The 16914-nt window shown below is 36.2% G+C and overlaps 2 protein-coding genes across 2 annotated transcripts; one reads left to right on the top strand and one right to left on the bottom strand.

The window, feature by feature from the left end:
- The first annotated feature begins 499 nt into the window (after positions 1–499).
- LOC108150014 (type-1 angiotensin II receptor-associated protein) lies at positions 500–5708 on the top strand. Its single transcript, XM_017277966.2, has 4 exons — positions 500–1063; positions 1936–2082; positions 4946–5015; positions 5149–5708. Exons 1-4 carry the CDS (start codon positions 1016–1018, stop codon positions 5361–5363), a joined length of 480 nt encoding a protein of 159 aa, XP_017133455.1. The 5' UTR covers positions 500–1015; the 3' UTR covers positions 5364–5708.
- A 369-nt stretch (positions 5709–6077) lies between these two features.
- LOC108150012 lies at positions 6078–15856 on the bottom strand. Its single transcript, XM_017277965.2, has 6 exons — positions 15642–15856; positions 8796–9103; positions 7866–7982; positions 6962–7248; positions 6747–6906; positions 6078–6243 (listed from the first exon to the last, which is right to left on the bottom strand). Exons 2-6 carry the CDS (start codon positions 9002–9004, stop codon positions 6081–6083), a joined length of 936 nt encoding a protein of 311 aa, XP_017133454.1. The 5' UTR covers positions 9005–9103; positions 15642–15856; the 3' UTR covers positions 6078–6080.
- Positions 15857–16914: the final 1058 nt, after the last annotated feature.

Raw genomic sequence — 16914 nt, 5'->3', positions numbered from 1 at the left:
GGTGGAATCGGGAACTCTGAGGCTGTTTTTATTTTTTTAATTCTCGCTATTTAACCACTAAATCAAAAAAAAATAGATCTTTTGAACTGGAGAGATATTTTTCAGTGTGACCATCTTTTTAAAGTAAGAATGACTTTTATAAGAGATGCAAGGACACAGCGAAGACACCAACCGTCACCCTCCGCGTTGACAGGATAGACATTGTTATCGGTATTAATATTTGAAAATTAAATGAATCGATGCTGACATCGATGTTTCTGGTCGAAAAAACCCTTAGCCCAATCAGTTTTTTTTTAAGTTCGAAATTCAAAACCATCGTTTTTTTACCAGCAATGTTAAATTTTTGTTTTCCCAATAGCAATGGTGAAATTTTTTCCTAACAGAGGTAATTTAACATTTCTGTTAGGAAAACATCGATTTTGCCCTGTCTAACATCGATATCACCGATGATTTGAAAACATCGATGCTTGCATCGAAGATTCTCCACCTCTACTCCACGAACATCACAATTTTAATTTAAATTGAAATTCGGTCGTGCTGCTTCGTTGTGGCTCCTAACAAATACGAAATCATACTTATTTATTTTTTTTTAGCGCCTAGCTGATAATTGTTGCTGTGCAGCTGAGCTAACTAATTTGTTGCTCTCTTTTGTAAACGCCCCCCCCCGCGAAGCAGTGATTTTGCAATATTGTTCTAAAAGCAGTGACAATAAAGGGAAGACCAACAAGTGCGCTTACACACACTCACTCACACCCATTTCAAACACCGAAAGAATCGCGAGTGCAGCAATTGAAAGCAAATCGCAAGTGAAAATAGACTTAACGAACGCGCAGAACAAAAAAGTGGAACAATTTAGCAAATTGTTGCACACGAAAATAACAAAACAGCTGTGCGCCTGTTTGTTGTTGTTGTTTGCCGCTGCGTGGGAGAGCGAAAAGAGCGAGTGAGACGGAGTGAACGGCTGCATCTGCAACATCTGTGAGACAGAGGAAGAGGGGTTACAAAAAGCGACATCATGACCGACCTCAACGAATTAATGGGATCCCCTTTTGTGCGTGTGAAGGTAAGCAAGCAGTTTATTCGGTGCGGGAGATGCAGTTGCAATCCAGCATCCAGCAAGCAGTTCAGGACCGCCCCCCACAAGGCGAAATGTACGCACACATGCATGTACAGCTGCGGTCGAAATTATAGCAGTGGGCGAATATAAAATTATTATTTGTCCTGGGTTCAAAAATATGCCAACAAAATAGATAAAGAATTATACAGCTGCGGTCGCAGTAAAAGCAAAAAAGAGAAAATTTTCGGCTGCGGTTGTGACACAATAAAGGCCGTTTGACCAGCTGCGGTTGGAAATATTTAACATAAAAATGCTATTGTTTTGGTTAGAATAAAAAGCATTATAAAAAAACAGCTGCGTCCGTAATAAAATGAAAAATGCTGGGCCAAATGGTTTTTGTTCTGCATGTAAAAATATGCCCACAAAATAGATAACAAAATGTCGAAACAATTGCAGTGGTATTATTCAAAAAAATTATTTTTATTTGTATAATTGGATGTTCAAATATACTTTCTAAGTAAATAAACAATTCTTCATGAGTTTATTAACAGAATAGAATAGAATCGAATTAAACGAAAAAAACAGGTTTTTTTTTTAAGATACCTCTCGCATGATCGCTGCTATTGTGGCCACCGCAACTGTACGCACTCTCACTTGTTGGGCCTCCATGGGTTAATGGCCAGTCGCTGGGAGGCGCTGATTAGCGCCCCAAGTTAACCGCAAATGACAACCGATACTGACTGCAATTTACAACTCGCCGCCGGATTCGTGGGGCTTCACTTGGCACTAAACCGCTTATGATTATGCTTATGTGCTAACCAGATAACCAGATGCACTTCCCCCTTTCCTAACTCCATATTTTCCCTATTATTTTACAGCTGGTGGCCTTTGTGCACTTCTTCTTCATCTCGAATGCCATGCTGGGCACTTGGGGCCACGGGGCGTATGAGTTCTACAACTTTCTATTCTTTATCGCTATGTTTTGGACGATGCACAGCAAGGACTCCATTGAAGCGGTGCAAACGGTGAGTTTAAAATCGCAACTAAAATGAAATCAATTCATCCATGTTTTGATTTCAACAATTGAGTGTCGGCTCTTCAATTAATTCGTTTTATTGGCTTGCGCTACCATGCAAAAGTTGAACAAGAATGTGTGCATGCACACGATGCAACGACATTCATTTTTCAGTTGTATAAAAACTAATAAATTTACTTGGTGCAGAAGTTCTTAAAAAAATGTTACAATCTCTTAATAATTTCCGATACTAAACTTAGAATAAAGTTTAGCTTAAATCCGACTACTTTATCCCAAGACCGATTATACACTTTCATGTCTGGTATAGCTCACCATTCAGTCGTTTTTGTGACTCATGAAAGTATTGTTGATCGCTCAGTTGTACAGATAAGGGTGTGCTTGCATTGTGTGTGTATATATTCATCCAATTAATTCAAAATATTCGCCTAGAACTCACTTCCCCTTGATTTTTGCTTTGAGGTTTTAATCAAATTCCAGACGCCTCACACTGATATCACTTCAAAATTTGCTAAATCGTCTAAACCGGTTGTTCGAAAAAAGCGCCAATGGGCAATTAGCATACACATGCTAAATATAAATAACAAATGTTCTCACCAAAATAGTTTGACGATCAGCAGGTGCCACAGAGAAAATCGAGATTATAAAATAAATGCAGTGATTGATTGCGTCGATGATGCACTCACTGGTCTTAGTAAATAATTTCACAAACGCTGTGATTGGGTTTAAAAAAACAGAGAGTTTTCTATAATGATTTATTTTAACTTAACTAGTTGATTTAAAACTCATGTTTTAATATTATGGATAAAAAAAGCTCAGTTGGAAAACTGAGATTAAAGACTGGGCAATTACAGATAGATCAAAAAAAAAACAACTCAGGGAAACGATAAGATAACGCTTTTGGGTTATCCAAGCACGAAAGTCTTTATGTTTTCACAATATTATTTATCACTGGGATTTCGAAAAAATAGGTCTCTCACTAGTATAAAAACTTTATTTTTGAAATAAAAAATTGTAGTTCTGTTTTGGTTAATGCCAAAAGTTGCGGCACAGTTAAGGCCAATCAATTTGCTCGCTTATGGGCTAACCGAGCCATAACAGGTTCCCCTTCTCTGCGGCCCCGATCTTTAATCTCAAATGTTCTGCTCCACCCCCGACTGGCTTAAACCCGTCAAGTGGCATGGCCAAAATAATAAAAACAAAACGGAAATAAATCCGAATTTGAACGCGTGGAGGTATGCTAATAAAAGTGGATCTTATTCCAATGTACACAGCGAAAAAAAAAATAATTTCGAAGCTTAAATTTCTCTTTAAAAATGTGTATTTGTTGATTTTTTTTATGATTTTATGAATTAATGAATTTAATGCTAAAAGTATTTTCAAAATAAGTATTTTATATTTTTCTATCTAATAAGTATGGCAAAATATTTATCATTTTAGTTTTTTTTTTTTTTACTATCTAAAAGAATTGCAAAGAATAATTAAATTGTGATCGAGAGGTTAACATGTTCAATGCAATTTTGATATCACATGTCTTAGTTTTTTTTCCCTGCGTACAAGAATAAATGTACATAAATATTTTCACATACAAAGTCCTCGTTTTGTTGGATTGCGTGTGGTGTTGAGGATATGCGTGTGTATTAATAGATGAGTTAGCTGTAAGTAAAGACGGTAAATGGCTGAACTTTGACCTTAGGCCGGCCCAAAAAGTGACCACCTCCACCGAAAAAAGCCAACACTTCAGCACCCAAACTGGCCCAAGTTACCACCTTTCTTTTTCCCGGCACGCGATTGCCATTTTCGGGTCACAGGCTATATAAATCGGGCACTACAATTCCATTTGCCTGGCTTTCGGCCAAACGAGGATTCCCAGCCATCGGTGCTTGTTTTGTTTGCTTCCTCGAAAGCCATTAGCAACGCCTTTTAATCAACTCAACTCAACTCAACTCAGCTCAACTCGATGTCAAATCCTGGCCAGCCAGGAGGCATTCCATTTTTGTTTACTCCCGCACTGGCCAAACTGTAAAAGAAAAATCAATGAACATAATTTATTTAATTTCGAATATGTAAATTGTTGTTTGCAACAACTTGGAGTTCCCCAAAGAATCGTGCTTGAGTAATTCCTGAACAAAGTGGGTGAAGGATTTTGCTGGAAAGACTTGCGGCTTGGGTATTTGAATTTCAACATATGTTGTCGACTTGGGCTTTCCAACCGTATTATTATCAGAAAACGGACACGTTTATCTTGTAAATAATATAAGTGCAAATATGCTTTAAACGTTTGTACAAAATTGTAACTTAAACAAATAACTGGGTGCTTCAATTTGGTTTCATAATATTTTAAAGAACTTTTGTATATTACAAATTTTGGAAGAAAATGGAGATACTTTCAGAAAATCGTTATAACTTTAAAATAGACTTCGCTATTTTTTACTAGGCACAAACAATCGTATTATTTAGTAAATTGTACTGTCCGTTGAATAATAAAGTAACTTCTAAGTGAATGTTTTGATTTTTTCTTAATTCTTTATTTAATTAAGGTATTGAAGTTGAAATGATTTAGCTTCTTTTACAGATAAAATAATTAAATGCTTATTTAGTAAATTGTGCTGTTTATTAAATAATAAAGTATTTTCAGAGTGAATTTTTTGAATTTTTCTTAATTCTTTAGTACCTTTCTTTGTAAGCCCAAAAGTGTACTATAGAAAAAGAGCTGACTATAATTGAACTATTGTTAGATTTATGCCAAGCTAACATATACTAATGCTCGGCTATAAAAGAGCTTAACCCCATACATTTATTGCTTCCGCACCATTCCCTCCATATTCATGTCCTATCATCTCGTATCTTTGCAGGCACTCGTCATCAATGCTTCTAGCATTTTCTTTGATATAGTCAGCATTGCGCTTCATTATAGTATCATGAGTAAGTGTGTCACCCAGATCTGCCTTAACGATGGACTGATGTGTGATATGTATTATGTGAGATCCTTAAGGGAGTGATGTACTGATACCACCTTGTTCTTTGTTTTTTTTTTTCTGTTTCACCCCCTTTTTAGACGGCTGGGCCGTGGCGTTTAGCATCATTAACTTGGTCCTGCGACCCGTGAGCGTGGCCCTGCTCTATCGGGAGTTCAACACACGGGGCGGGACATTGCAGACGGGATCCGTCTTCCCAACCAGCCAGCAGCGCAGCTACCAGGACATCGACAGGCCCACACAGCCCACTCCGACCAACTCGCAGCCCGGCCCGAATGTGGCCAGCATCTTCTAGGCTCTCCAAGATCAAGATCACCCTTCCAAGTACCTAGACACATCCAGACCGTAACTCCGCGTATCCGTAACTAGACGGCGGATCAGAACGGATCAGAACGGATCAAAACGGATCCCAACGGAACAGCAAAGACAACCCACTAGTCAGTGTCGCTGCCTGCTAAAACAAAACAAATTCCCCGTGAAAGCGAATCAAAATTGTATATGTACGAGTATATCAAAAATCTGTTCACTTTTTTTTTTTGGATTGTGCAAACGTTGATTGTTAGTGCAATATTGTGAGAGGAACAACGATTAGGGTTAAGCATTGTGTGTAGTTAAATATGAAATCGGAACTTCAAAATAAGACAACTGTGTGCGTGTTTTTTTTGCATGTCCCATATACACATACATATATATTTTTTTTTGTTTTTTTACCCTGTTAACGTATAAAAAGACGGCTAATCAAATAAATGATATATATATATTTATATTTATATTCGTATTTGTATAACAAAGATTACAATTCTACTTTATAATTATCCTAGATAACGTTAACGCTAAATTGTAAACCCCAACAGAATATTCGATAAATAAAAAGCGGGCGTCATCGTTTGTAAAACATAATAAATAGACCGTTTTCTTCGACTTCTTCGTCCCCACCTCCTGTACATTGTGAAATGAGCCCCGAATGATTCCCCCCGATTTACGATTTACGATTTCCGATTTCTGGCCACGCCTAGAATCCCTCCTTGGCCGCCCGGAACTTGTACTGGTTCTTGCGTCCATCCAAACAGGGCACCTGCACCAGATTGAAGTAGATGGAGCCCATCAGCTGCGAGGCCGAGGTGTTGGTCATCTTCAGGCAGGAGAATAGCATGTCGTCGCAGATGCAGTGGGATCTGTGGAGGAATCAAGCGGATTATTCTATATTTATATACGGAATACGGCTACGGAATAAATAAAGTACTTCTATAGCAAGGATGTAATGTTAAAGGAATTGCAAAACGGATCTAATGGAAAATTAAATTAATTGTAAGAAAAAATAACCATTAAAGTACTTTTTATGAAAACTATTTTAAAGAAAAATGTTATTAATAATACATTTTTATGATTTTTTTTATATAGCTATACTGGAAGCTACGGAATAAATACAATGGTTCTAAAAATATACATACATATTAAAGTACTTTTCATAAATATTATTTTAAAGAAAAAATGTAATTTTAATTTTTTTAATGAGATAAATATAATGGTTCTGTTAAAAGAGTCATGTTATAGCGATTGTCAAAATAAATCTTTTAGAAAATTCCATAATAATAATATTATAATAGTTTGCTCATGAATCCTTTAAACCAAACCACTCTGTGTATTCTGATAATCATTTAAACATTTTCCCACTCACTTTGTGTACAGTGAATCGTTCATCAGGTCGTATTTGTGCTGATAGGCCCGGATCTTGATAGGACAGAGATCATGTTGGCGACAGCATCGATCCATGGCCATCTCGCTGCCAAGATCGCTGTATGTCTCTGCAATATCGCCAGTGCCACACCACTTTGTTCCTATACAAATAAGTGAGTTAACATAGTAAAAGCACCATAAAATGGAGCAACTCACCTGGAATAATGCCACTGAGAAGGGAGAAGGGACTTCGCGGAAAGATATTGGTGGCCAGCTTGAGGGCCACTCCATCATTGGGTCCCCCCGTCGAGGATGAATCGCCTGATCCGCCGCCACTGCTCCGTTCACCGCTTTCCAGTTTGGACTTGAAGCGGGAGGCGTAGCTCAGCTTATCCACATGCTCACACTGATCCATCAGCTTAAGCATCTCATCGAACTTGATTTCCAGGGGGCGATTGTAGTGTGATAGGCCCTCCAGCAGCATTTTGCCCTCCTTATCGTTGCTAGGGATGGGAAAAAGGAAAATGATCAGTAAGCCTTTCTATTCGCTTCTCATGCACATTACCTAAGTGCCTTTTCTGGTGCAGAATGGGTAATTGAATATGAAAAAAATTTACCAAAATCTATTCCTTTTAAAAGACTAGATTGGAGTTTGTATTTATATTATTTTTATAAGCAATGTGTTGATACAAAAGTTCGAGTCCTTTAAAATTGTATTTAATTTCAAATACCTACGTAACACAAAAAAAAAATAGATTTATATACGTGTATATATATCGTCTACCTAATCAAGTATTCAGTGCATATTCAATAGATTTTCTGATCAGCTGTCCACGTAAATAAATTAAAAAGCTACTTCCCGAAAACCTTGATTTCTTCCATATAGAGAAGTGTACAAAAAATTAAAAGACAATTAGAAATTAATTTGCCTTCATATCATAATGTTAGGAAGATCAAAAAAATAATAAGAATGTATATCTGTCATAACTAACCTTATATATTTCAAGTTATAGGCTTGTGTTATTTAAAATTAACCTTTTACCCTTAAAGTTAAATACTATTTTCATTTGAAGTGCATTTTTTTTATAACGGAAGTATTAAATATTATGATTACACTTACTATATTTCGATCAGCTCGCAGCCGAGCAGTAGCTTCTGAGGCCCCAACTCCGTTACGGCTATAGTCAGATCGTGATAGTATATCATAATAAGCGAGTCGTTGCTCACCCGCTTTCCGCTGCCGAAAAAAAGAGAGTACAGAGAAAAATGAAAATGACATTAAATAGTTTCAAATATAATTTTCGATTTTTGTATATTTTGATCTGATATCAAGCTGCGTTTTTATTTCTGTGTGGAGTGTTAGGGGGGGTTTTGAGTGAGAGCTCGGTGCGACGGTTATGGGCACATGGCCAGGCGTCCGACCGTGCGGATACGTGACGTCCATGGCAATGGACTCGGCGGGCGAGTGAAACCCTCTAGTCGAACGTTGGTTGACTGCTGATCACAGCCCGGATGGAGTGGCTCACCACTCACATCGACATCTTTATCTGGCGCACGCTGCAATGATCAATGATCTATCTTTCTATGCGTTTCTCATAATTATTAGCTAAGGGATTTGAAATATTGTACACTTTTCGTTGTTGAAAAGATTTGGATAATACTTTCTATGCAGTTTTCTTCGTTAGTTGACATCTATTTCTGGCAGCTTATCATTACTATTAGCTAAGATATTTGAAATATTATAACTTCTTATATTTGTCACAAAAGATATTGTTGATAAGATTTGTACATTACTTTAAATGCAGTCCTCTTGGTAAGTAGACTTTTGCATCTGGTGCACTCTGCGCTGCTCGATGATCTACCTTAAGTTCGTAAGCCTTTCTATGCGCTTCTCACAATTATTACCTAAGGTTTTTAAAATACCCCAAAAGTTTCTTACACTTGTTATTAGAGAATGATTGATGAAATTGGGATACAAAATAGTACTATTGAATAACATTTTCTATGCAGCATTATTTTGTATTATCGGATTGTATAGATCCACACTCACCTGTAGGTCTTCATCTGGCGCACACTGCGCTGCTCGATGATTTGCTGGGTGAAGGACTGAAACGAGGGGAATCCCTGCAGTCCTTGGGGCAGGCTGAAGGATAACGTGGGCTTGGCCACCGCCTCCGAGGTCAAGTAGCCCAGAAGGACGCAGAAGAGCAGCGAGGCCAGCAGCTGGAGGCGCCGTCGCAGCCCGAGGTTGTAGGGCATCTTGGCGTAGTGGTTACTTCGATCTGGAGGAGCTGCCACTAAGGCATCGCCGACTGGACTGAGCCGCTTCCTAAAAGCACCGGCAACGTGTCCAACCTACTGTTTTCCAGTGCGAAAGAGAGAGAGGGAGTCCACTGTTGTTATTCTTTAATTAATCAGCTGGAGAAGTTCGCGCTGGTCGACTAGTCAGCGGCTTACTGTTTGCCGAAGGTTTGGGTATACGGGTCAAGGGTTTGCTGTCTCGGTCTGCGTGTCAAAAGTTGAAGGCGTCGCCAAACGCTTTTAAATAATTCAAAAGCCCATTCACTATACAGAGAAGACACTAGAACATTTGTTATGCCTTTCTTTCACTTACTATAGAAATAACAGCAGGAATTGTAGTTTAAGGAAGTTAAATCTAGACATCTCATTTTAATTCGAGTAAATTATGGCTTGTTAAATTAAACAAGCAATTTTAGTTTACTCAGCAAATTTAAATTAAAAGTCTAGATTTAACCATTTTAAACTATTTTAGTATTTATTTTCAAAATCAATTTGCTGATTAGTTTTTTGATCAAATTTGAAAACACAAAACACTCAAACATATTTTACATTTCAAAACACACACAATTATAAGATAAGAATAACTGCAAAGTGTAATATGCTTCAAATATTTAAATAGTTCTTCTTTTTTAAAGTAGGGCAACTTTTTATCACTTAGAAAATACCCATTAATGTGCTTTACATAAGCAGATTTAATTTCTCGGTGTAAAGCTTAAGGGACCAAGAGGCTCGTCCGTCAGCTGGCCAACGTCCCAGAGTTGGGGGGGTGAAATTACCACGCCAGGTGCCAAAAACCGCGACTCAGGTGACCTCGTTCCCAGAGCCGGGAAAAAAAAATAGAGAGGATAGCAACAATAGATAACAATGATGGCCACTGACGACACGCGCTCTGCAACTCCTCCCAATATACATGTACCTATTTGTCATCTATTGCATCAGGCCGAGCCTTAGCCAAGAATCGGCCACGCCCTGCCATTAGCTGGCAACCAACGGGGCGGATACATGCAACATATTACGTATACGCAGCGTTGACGGCCAGACAATGGTCTATCATTGTGGCAACCAGGTTGGTTGTTTGGCTGGGCGGATTGACAAATATGTTGCCAATTACTCGTTAGTGGACAGGTGGGCATGGGAATACAGATTGCAACTAATCGGTTTTTGTCGGTGAGCTTGACTTGCACATATATTGTGTATTGTATTCAATTAAATATTATTTATTCAATTTGGCATAGTTTATAAGTTTATAATTTAAAGGCTTAATATTCTTTTATCACTCAATGCCAAACATCTGGTTTCTATTAGGGATTAGCTAAATAAATTGGCCTCTACAAAACATTTTTATTGGGTCAAATTTTGTAAACTGATAAAAGAAATACATTAAAAAGTTTACAAGCAACTTTTGCTATCTTTTATACATTAATAATAATAAATATTAAACTAACTAAAAAGTCAAGCATTAAAAAAAAACTTTTGAAAACTTTATAAAACTAACGAAAGTGTACAAACTTTGTTGTATTTTATTAGCCATTTATCATTTAATAAAAGTGTAAAACAAGTCATCGAATAGCGTGCCAAACTAAGATTCTTAATATACCTAATATCTAAAAGAACTGTTCTCTTGTTTCTATAATAAAGTATTAAAGAAAAGTATAGTAAAGTAAGCATAACCAGTATAACCCAGTAGGGGAATTTAAGATATTTAGGGAAGCTTTTTGCAATCGTTTGTTAGCCGGCTATCTATTGGAAACCTGTGGCAATCTGCACACCAACTGACATCATGGCTTGGCATGGAAGGTCAGGGGCCAGTTGTCCCTTGACCTTAGCGTGGCCTGGCGTCTTGGCCACTTTAATTCAAGACGTTGAACCACCTGCAGGCCCCCTACTTGTTTATAAAATCGCCATGACTTTGCGAATGGCTTGAACACACGCACCACGAACCTGCTAATAAAGCTGCCAAAATGTCCCCTTATAACACCTTTTTTCCCTGCCCTCCTCCGCCGCCGCCACCTCTATTCGTTTATTGTTATTACTATTATTGTTATTTTTTTCGCTGTCATCGCATAAACATATTTTATTTTGCTTTTGAAATCACGAAAGTTTACGCAAGTTTTTGGTCAAGAGGAAGAGAAGAGCGGTGGCCCTGTAGGTGAGCAAAGTGAAAGTGATTCCGACTTGGCCGACGATTTCGTTCGATTTAAATGGCCACTATGCATATAGCCAATAAATGAAATGACGAAGCCGTCCCCAAACAAAAAAGTGGCGTGTGTGGCAATGGACCTTGCGTGAAACTACAACTCCACCCACTTCACTTCAATCATTCACCCTGCCACGCCCCCGCCCATCGCCCATGGGACTCATAAGAAATCGGGGCTTATTGCACCGAAAAGAATTACAAACCAATATTTTTTGCCAAAGAAGGCTTTACAATTTAAAATGAAATTCATAAACAATAAATTGCAGATTTTGTGAAGAAAACAAACTTTTGTTGAATAGTAAAGTATTTTGTGCTTTTAATCTGCTATTTTAACAATAATTTATTCGACAAATTTAAGAACTTTTTTTATCAGGTAAATAACATTTTTAAATATATTTGAAGTGTTAAAAATATTTATTTTATATAAAGTCAACTTTAAAAACATCAAAAAGGCGTTTGAGTTTTATTTTTAAATATAATTTATATTAATCATATAAATAACTTTTAGCAAAACAAATATTATAAAATGTAAATTTCGTACATGTTTTTTTTGAGGTGTACAGATACGAAATATAACCAAGATATGTATGTCAAGTGGAGCAGTTGACGACTGATCACCGGTTGGTTCAATGCTAAACGAAAATGCAAATAGCCAAGACCAAAACACGGCCAAAACGAATCTGCAGCGGAAAAATCGAGGTTTAGTCAGAGTCCAAAAAAGTCAAATAAAGCAATTGTGAAACTCCAAGTTCCGGAATTACTTAAATGTTTTAGTGTTTTTGCTTCTTATTTTATTCAAAGTAAAAGTAAAGTAAAATATTTATATACTTCTTCAAATGTTTAATATTAAAAATACACTTTTGTATGATTTTAAAATAAAATAAAATAAAATAAAATAAATCTTTAAGGCATTTCTGTCTTTTTTAATTAAAAAGCTCCAATTTTTTGGCTATAACAGCTGGGCTAAGAGTTCTTATTAGTCTGCATAAATTTTCTGGTTGGACATTAAAACTGCTGACAACATTTAAAAGCTGACATAGACCTTTGCTTGGGTCAGACTTTAACTGGTTTAAATGGCACGTAATAATTGTAGAACAAATTAGCAAATTATTTATGAACAGAAATGAAAAACAGCTTACAAAACCAAAGCAAGCATATTTAAATGAACTAAAATACAATATTTGAAATCTTTAAAAAAATAATACATTATTTACCTCAAGACTTCAGGAAGTGAACTATTTTTGCACTCATATAATATTTCCTGAAGTGTTAATTATACACTTTTTTTTTGAGCTCGTATTCTGTTTCGCTTAAGTCGTTTCTAAGTCACATTGAAATAGTTTATGATTCATGCTAAATTTAAACGAGTTAGGATAGGTTTTATTACTTCTGTGATGCCTTTGGCATTGGATCCAAATGAATAGCTTTCTTACTTAATGATTTCCTATAATTTAGGTATTTTGTCTATGTAAAGCAAAACCCTGAAACAGTACAAAAAGCTTCGTTAATTTTTTGGTTTTGATTTTAACAAGACTGTTTGAACAGTTAATTCTAAAGTTTATTTGGGGTACAAAAAGTGTCAACTCATTGGGAGCTCTTTCCCGGATGGGGAACCCAGTTCTTCGGCGGAAATAAGAAGAAATCAAATCGAAGTCAAACAATAAATGAAATGAAATTACATACTTTCGGAGTTTCTAACAGTTTTCATCGCTGATAGCGACTAAATGGGACCCGAGATGCTGACAACGATAATGACAAATAAAGATGATCATCATAATGAAAGCGCTGGGTTTCGGTTTAATTTGCTCTTCTACCGCTTTTTTGTTTTCGTTCGTGATGGATCTGTGAACCCAAAGTCTTCGGGGCTCTGGAGATCATCTTTAATGCGCTGCTCTTGCATTTTTAAGTCCCTCTAGACGGAGACTTCCGCCAGAGCCTCGTCAAATGGGCCAAGACTCTAAGACACTAACTACGTACCATATATGATCACAAACGAAACTTGGCCAACTTGAACTTGGTCGGTGGAATACGCGATTTTGTTATTTTGTTATTTTTTTTTTTTTTGGTTTTTTGTTTTTGTCCTAACTTTAAATGCCGGCGAGAGTTGTGGCCGAGTTCAAAAGTGCAAAAGAGAAATACAAATGCGGCACCAGCTGCTCGAGGGGCCTTGGCATAGGTCAGTGAAGCGTATTATAGTCCAAAACCAATCCCCCTGTTGGGTTTTCTTTCATTTTTCACACACCCTAAAAGAGGGTATATAGAAAACCAACGTAACCACAAATAATCCAAAATTTAGCACATAAACAATTAACATTATCAAATTCCAAAGGTACAAAATTGAAAAATAAAGAATAAATGGCCCTTTTAATCGTAATTTAATTTTTTTTAAAATAAAATTTCTAGTTTGATTGCAATTTTAAGTATTTAAGTATTACCCCTTAATCTACGTCATAAGATAATAGAATTTACAGAACTATTTACTGAAGATTAAATTTGGGCGCCAAAATATTAAAATAAAGGCATTATTGGATAATACAACATGCTATTTAACATATGGACAAATTATAAGTGAGTTTGGCATTTTCTAATTTTGTGTTTCCTAAATAAAACTGCAGAGAATTAAAAAAAAAACAATTAAACATTTTCTGTCTTAAATCATCATAAAATATTATATTTAAAAAAAAAAAAAACCAAATAAATAATGGAGTTTATAGGAAAATTTCAACTTTAACAGCATAAATATACTAATTATTTGGTCAATTTATTAAAAATATGTTTTGGAAAAAGGGTATTTGAAGAAAGTATTGTCTTTTTTTTTGATTTGTTTTTTTTCTGGCCACAGAGGGAGTGCAGTAAAAGTGGCCATGGCTGCAGATGAGCCACAGTACGGCGAACAAAACAAAAACCACAACACCAGCGGCTAAATATAGAAAAAAAGAAGCAACAGGTTTCGGATCCGCGGATCTGCTTTAACTTTCACATTGGGCACCTAATTGTGGGCTTTAATCTCGGTTAATTTGCTCCAGTTTTGATCGGCGCTTGTGGCACACAGAAAAATAAAAATAAAAAAAAGATACATGGATGAGAAATGGATGGCACTTGGTTGGATAAAGCTATGGGACTTATAGATTATGCAACTGGGAGGGGACGGCAGAGTATCCAACGACCAAGTCGCACTTCACAACTGCCTGCTAATCCGTCCGCCGCCCGTCATTATGGCCATTCTCGTATAGCCATTATAGCCATTCCCATTCCCATTCCCAATTCATTGTGTGCACGGCCAGAAAACAGTCATATTGTCTACCACATTGTACAATGCATATAAAAGTCAGGCGTAGATATAGCAAAGTTTATGATCCGTATCATGGTCAAACCTAAAAAATACTATAAATTTATGCTGAGATGCTTTTTAAAATATAAACCTTAATTTTGTCGTAAAACAACCATATTTTCAAGATATCGCTTACGAAATTATAACAATGTTTGCAGATGACCCTCAACATTAAGATAAGTTTTTATTTTATTTTTAAATGTGTTGAAAAATGGTAAATGTAGTTTAAATAAAATGCATGTAATGCATGATTTAACCCGTTTTTGTGTTCTTCATTATCCAATTTGTTATCTTATTGTAAGATGTGTTTTCCAGTGCACAACTCTTTAATTTCCCGATCAAGTTCGGCCATAAAAGGCATTTGCCACAGATCGGAAGATCCGCGAATCTCTTGTGCACTTTTGAACTTGCGCTAGTTTTATGGGCAAACCACAAATGCAGCACGACACACAAAAAAAAAGTTTATTGATTTTTTTATTAAGAACTAATATTTATAATTTATAGTTGTATTCTTTAAAAAAACACTCTTCTACGTTTTAAGTTTTCGTAAATATAACAATAAGCCCAATAAGTGTGCAAATTTGTATGTTTAGAATCGTTTAAAAATAAATTGTAGTCTAATAACTTTCGATAATAAAAGAATTTGTTAATTTATATCTAAAACAATATTCCTATACCTTTGTATAATTTGTATTTTTGAAAAACTGGAAACAGCAGTTACAAAGCATCAAAATTAAATATAAACAAAAATATGAGACACATTTTAAACTTTTAAATAAAGTAATTTAATCAAAAACATCAGAATATAAATGCAAATATTTAACAAACCCTATTTTTTTTTATTGTTTTTCGTTTAAGGTAAGTACATTTTGAAAAGACTTTTATCATAAACAAATAACAACAGAATATTGAAGATAACCTCATTTAGGACCTCAGTTTTTTCTGTGTGGCATGCAACAACTTGAGACACAGCAGCACCATTAATTATTATGCACTCAGAACTGTTTTTAGTTTTTGCGTTTATTACACGCCTGGTCAGTTTCACTTTTCCACACACACACACTCACAGCGAAAAAAAAGAAAAACCCAATGGCTGGCCAAAATCGAAATAAAGGCTTATTTTTCAACGCTCGATTCGACTCGAATGAGGCGCATGCGCAACCGCAGTGGCAATACAATACAAGCGATTCAATACAAGAGTGGTACGTTCGAGTATTTAACAACCGGCACAGCAATCGCAATGCAAACCGCTCGCTGCCGCGCAAAGTCAGCAACTAACTGATCGATCAGGCCCAAAACCAAAGCCAAAGCCAAAAGCCAAGAGAGACGAGACTTCAGCGACGTCGAAACTACAGACAACAAAAAACTAAACTAAACAACAACAACAACAAAAAAGGGGGGTAAAAACAGCGACAACTTCGAGCGTCGGCGGCAAACGAGACAGCCGCGAAAATGTGTCAAAAGCAAAAGCTGTGCACTGAATTACAGGTGAAAAGTAAACACCTGCTGATACCCTAGAAAATTCATATCTCTACTTCGGTGTTGGGGTGTACCCAGATTCTAGTACCTAGGTACGTTCCTAGGTACAAATTGTGGTATCTTTTACCTTACCCATATAATAAATATTTGGATACCTTTTATTTAGGTACTGAAGTATTTCTATTTATTTTTGTTTTTGCAAGCATGCTAATAAAAATAGGATGATTCTTTTAACACGTCTATACAACCACACTTTATTAAAATAAAACAACGTTTTTTTAAAATAAAAATCAACAAGAGTTCTACAAAACAGAAACTGTTATCGAATTTCAAAATTATTATGTTGCCCATTGTAATATTATGGTGTATACAAAGTTGTACTTACTTTTAACGATTGAAAAAACTTTACAATTTTTGGGTAAACAATTAAGCTATAAATTTTCTAAAAAATAATGTGTCTTATTATAATTTTAAGAGTCATATGAAAATGTATTTATTGTAAATTAATACACCCAGAGAAAAATCATGGTAAATCCGCATATTTTCATGTTTATTTAAACTATTTACTACTACTATTTAAAAAAATTTTATAATTTAAAATCATTAAAAACACTGCCAAGGGAATGTATTTCTTAAGATAAAAAAAACAGTACTGCAACTTTTGGCAGCTTTGATCGCTGATGAGTGGAGTGGGTGTACTGTGTTGTTGCTGCTGCTGCTGCTGCTGCTGCTGCTGCTGCTGCGGTGTTGTTGCTGATGTGCTGTTGCTGCTGCGATGTTGCTGCTGCGGTGTTGTTGCTGATGTGAAGTTGCTGTTGACCCATTTTAGAGCGACTCCGCGGTTGCACATGCGCCTGCATC

This window comes from Drosophila elegans, unplaced genomic scaffold (assembly GCF_018152505.1).
Source record: "Drosophila elegans isolate 14027-0461.03 unplaced genomic scaffold, ASM1815250v1 contig_149, whole genome shotgun sequence".
Classification (NCBI taxonomy): Eukaryota; Metazoa; Arthropoda; class Insecta; order Diptera; family Drosophilidae; genus Drosophila; species Drosophila elegans.
The sequence above is the reverse complement of the archived record's forward strand: the minus strand, read 5'-3'. Positions and strand labels throughout refer to the sequence as shown.

What these genes read in the sequence shown, in the direction of transcription:
- LOC108150014 (XM_017277966.2), top strand. Translation starts at nt 1,016, where the DNA reads ATGACCGACCTCAACGAATTAATGGGATCCCCTTTTGTGCGTGTGAAG. An exon ending in CCCCTTTTGTGCGTGTGAAG is followed by an intron (nt 1,064 to 1,935) that starts GTAAGCAAGCAG and finishes ATTATTTTACAG; the next exon opens with CTGGTGGCCTTTGTGCACTT. An exon ending in CCATTGAAGCGGTGCAAACG is followed by an intron (nt 2,083 to 4,945) that starts GTGAGTTTAAAA and finishes GTATCTTTGCAG; the next exon opens with GCACTCGTCATCAATGCTTC.
- LOC108150012 (XM_017277965.2), bottom strand. Translation starts at nt 9,004, where the DNA reads ATGCCCTACAACCTCGGGCTGCGACGGCGCCTCCAGCTGCTGGCCTCG. An exon ending in CGCCAGATGAAGACCTACAG is followed by an intron (nt 7,983 to 8,795) that starts GTGAGTGTGGAT and finishes TTTTTTCGGCAG; the next exon opens with CGGAAAGCGGGTGAGCAACG. An exon ending in AACGATTCACTGTACACAAA is followed by an intron (nt 6,244 to 6,746) that starts GTGAGTGGGAAA and finishes ATTCCTCCACAG; the next exon opens with ATCCCACTGCATCTGCGACG.